General features: G+C 38.8%; 1 protein-coding gene across 1 annotated transcript in view; it reads right to left on the reverse strand.

The window, feature by feature from the left end:
• The window catches only part of cemip2 (cell migration inducing hyaluronidase 2), a 31,632-nt gene that overhangs the window by 10,356 nt on the left and 17,678 nt on the right, over nt 1-3,598 (reverse strand). Inside the window, exons 10-12 of the mRNA XM_032516038.1 lie at nt 3,396-3,465; nt 2,414-2,542; nt 1,559-1,647 (exon numbers count right to left, since the gene is read on the reverse strand). Of these exons, the coding sequence (XP_032371929.1) occupies nt 1,559-1,647; nt 2,414-2,542; nt 3,396-3,465 (288 nt within the window). The remainder of the gene's footprint in view (nt 1-1,558; nt 1,648-2,413; nt 2,543-3,395; nt 3,466-3,598) is intronic.

The raw sequence follows: 3,598 nt of genomic DNA on the forward strand, positions 1-3,598 counted from the left end.
GCACACGCACACGCTAGATGTAACCAATTTAACTACTGGATAATACATCATTTATTTTAAATAAAAGTCTAAAGTCTCACTGTTGAACTCGTGAGACTGAAGGCTTCAATGCATTTTGCCTCACACCATGCAAACCACGATTGGTATTGCAGAAAAGGACATGGTGTCATTAAAGGTCACAAAGTGTTTTCTGTCATATCTACAATGTTATAATGTTGGATTGTTATGTTAAACGTGGTCAAACCCCAAAATAATGAGGTAAATGTATTTTAGACGAATCCCTGTAAGCTAAAATGTTCAGATTTCCAACTATTCTGAGCGCTCCGGGTTCCAACAGTTTTTCTATTCTCCTTCATCTGCGATTTGTGACGGTGGAAAGTGCTGCTTCGTTCCACTACATTCTAACGTTAGCATACTGCTAACTATTAACTCGACATAGCTGTAATCTCTGCCAATGTTGCTAATTTCTCCCCAAATTGAACAGTCATGGGCAGTATAAGAAAAATAAAGTATACTTTTTTTTTTTAACATTAAAGCATGTAAACATGTTCTAGTACAAACACAAAATGCAAGTATAATCCTGAAAATGCTATATAATATTTGCCCTTTAAATACAAAAGGTTTAAAATCTTGTGTGTTAATTGAAAAGGAGATTTGTAGTGAACAGGGTTCATTGTCCTTTTTTAGCCCAAATGGCACTCAATTCCGATCACATCTCTCCTTCAACATCAGTATTTATACTCTGGATATCATGGATATCCAGAAATGTTACGGAAATCGGACTGCTGGTTTTTTTAAAACCTGGACCAAAGTGTTAATAAAGGGGAAATATTAACCTTAACGTGGTGAGAGATGTAAAGGTCAGAGGATTAAGAAGTCAGAAGGAAGTCTGGGAACTCTCTCTCTCTCTCTCTTTCTCTCTCACATTTATACACTGACACACACAGCGTGGCCAGCAGTCTCAGTGGACACGTAAGATTTTTTCCATTTAGTGGAGGGCTGTATTTGGGTAAGGAGAGTGGAAACTCTATCTGTGAAGCCTTGCTTTCTCTGTCAACACAAACCTGACAGACCTGCGACTAAAATCCAGTAACAGAGTGTAAAACCATCTACAGTATCTATCCCAGTCAATAGTCATATACTAGAAGATATACTGTACTGTACGGCAGGGGGCTATTAAAAAACAAAAAACAAACTTAATTCACACTTATTGAAGGTGGCATGCAACAAACACATTAGTAAACCACACATACCAAAATATTAACATAGTGCAACTGTACACCGTGATGCATATGGTCAGCTACAATCAAACACCCCAATAGTGCAGTTATACACGTGCAGAAATATGTACAGTACATCGTACAGTATAGTGTACATCCATAGTGTCAGTTGTAAGACCCTAACCATTTGCATACACTCATAACTAACTACTCAAAATTTACACAATAATAATAAAAAGGGTTAGGGGATTGGGTTAATATTTCTTTACACATTATAAATATCAGACTGTGTACTTGCTGAAGTGCAATTGCACACACATGGGCACACACATACACACCTGGCACTGTTATCAAGACACAGGTATTCCCGGGGGTCGGCAGCACTAGCATTGGTGGTCTTCACTCTTTTATCAATGAACAGCCCTGCCTAGAAAGACAAAAGTATGGTTACAGTAAAACGCCAAATGTTCTCTAAAATTATAGAAAAAGATCCAAGATGGGCCACAGCTCTATTTCTGTTGCACTGGCATAAACAAGACAACTATTATATTCCAGTGTGGGAACTGAGTGGATAATAAAATAATGTATTAAATTTAAATCACAAAGTAGGAAAGTTGGTAAAGAGAATTCCTGTGAATAATGTATGTGTATAAAAAAGGCAATGTATATTTACATAATCCATAACATATGAATTAGTTTTGTATGTTTAGAAAATGAATTGTAAAATAAATTTTAGGCAAAATATTTCATCTCTGTATGCATGTGGAAACTTGGGCTCTGAGTTGGTCCTGTGGAATAAGCGATGTATAGTCAAAACCTCGGGGCTCCTTGCTCTATAAGAGAGGCTGCTCCGGTCCGACTGAACAAAGGACTTACAGTTCACCTGCCTGACTTCTGTCATTCTACAACAGAGCACTATTGTAGAGCCTACTCGTGTGTGTGTGTGTTCATGTCTCGTTTTGGCAAGAACCAAGTGAATAAGCAAAGAATCATGTGCAATGCTTTTTTTTTTTTCTTTTTTTTTTCCAAGTTACAAATACTGTATTTCTCTTGTCTCTATAAAACACAGATCAGATGGAGACTACACTGAGGAGTTTGGCATCTGGTACTCTGGCCTGTATATGAGAGAGAAAGCACACACTGTCTTGAAGCTACACCAATAATTAAGAAAAGATAAGCTTAAGTGATGATACCTTAAAGTTGGAGTGTACGCGGTTGTTGTAAAAAATCCCTAGAGGAGTGAGCTCTGCTCGGGTCTCTGGTACCAGCCCATGAGACGCTCCGGTGGAAGAGCTGTGGAACACAAACCATATGCCAGCATCCTGGAACAGGAAGGAAGAGAGATGAGGTGATAAATCCCGTTTGTGGCAAGGCTGGGTAACAGCAGGAATTTAATTATCTGGGCTCATACACGCATCATCCATAGGTGGAGCACTGGTGTAACATACAAAACCAATATGCAGAACCGGGAAGGATGTCATAACTACATATGAGGCCAAGCCCCACAGAAAGAATAAACCATGAGTAGGTGTTCATATGAGCTCAAAAGTTCATTACAAGTTCATGGTTTAATAGTTATAGACAACCTTAACATCATAAGCATACCCCCTACCAATTGTTTTATACACAGCCCTTTGCAGTGCACCTCCACGCTGAGAGAGGGGATGAGGGATCCTCGTGTTCTATTTCTACCTCGTCTCACTATGTTATTGCACCCCTCTATCAGACACTAAAGCCAGTTAAATCCCATTTTATTGATGGATCAATTGGTTATGAGCATGACAATCTTTCATTTTCACTGTGCAAAGTTCAGGAACACCAAAGACACGGCAGCTTTACATAATATACTACATATGATACATCAATATAGGTTGATCCTTATTTCATATCCTTGTTGATCACAATTTGCACATCCAGGAATTCTATGCAGGTACGTTGGAAAATATCACAGACCTGAAAAAAGCAAGTTCCTGCTCTCCACTCTTGCAACAGCGCCAGATTTGAAGAAGGTAACGTTTTGTTCCTTTGTCAAATAGTCTTAACCAAAATGTTAGCTTTTTCAATAAATGTTGAGGTTTTGGCAAGAGCAGAGTGCGGGATCTTCCTTTTTCTCAAGTCTATTAATGACTTTTGAAAAGATTAAGCTTTTTTATGACATAACTCTGATGTTATTACCTGCGAACCAGCAGCTGCATTGCTGATGAGATTGTTGTTGGGGTTGGCGATCCAGAATGTTGACACTGCCCTGGAAGACACAGACAGAGAGACACAGACACATACAGAGACACACACACACACACAAGGATATTAAAAAGGCAGTACCTTGGCATAACAGACACTATGACTAATAAGCAGAAGACAGAGATCAAAGAATCCCC

The sequence above is a fragment of the Etheostoma spectabile genome, chromosome 5 (genome assembly GCF_008692095.1).
Source record: "Etheostoma spectabile isolate EspeVRDwgs_2016 chromosome 5, UIUC_Espe_1.0, whole genome shotgun sequence".
Lineage (NCBI taxonomy): Eukaryota > Metazoa > Chordata > Actinopteri > Perciformes > Percidae > Etheostoma > Etheostoma spectabile.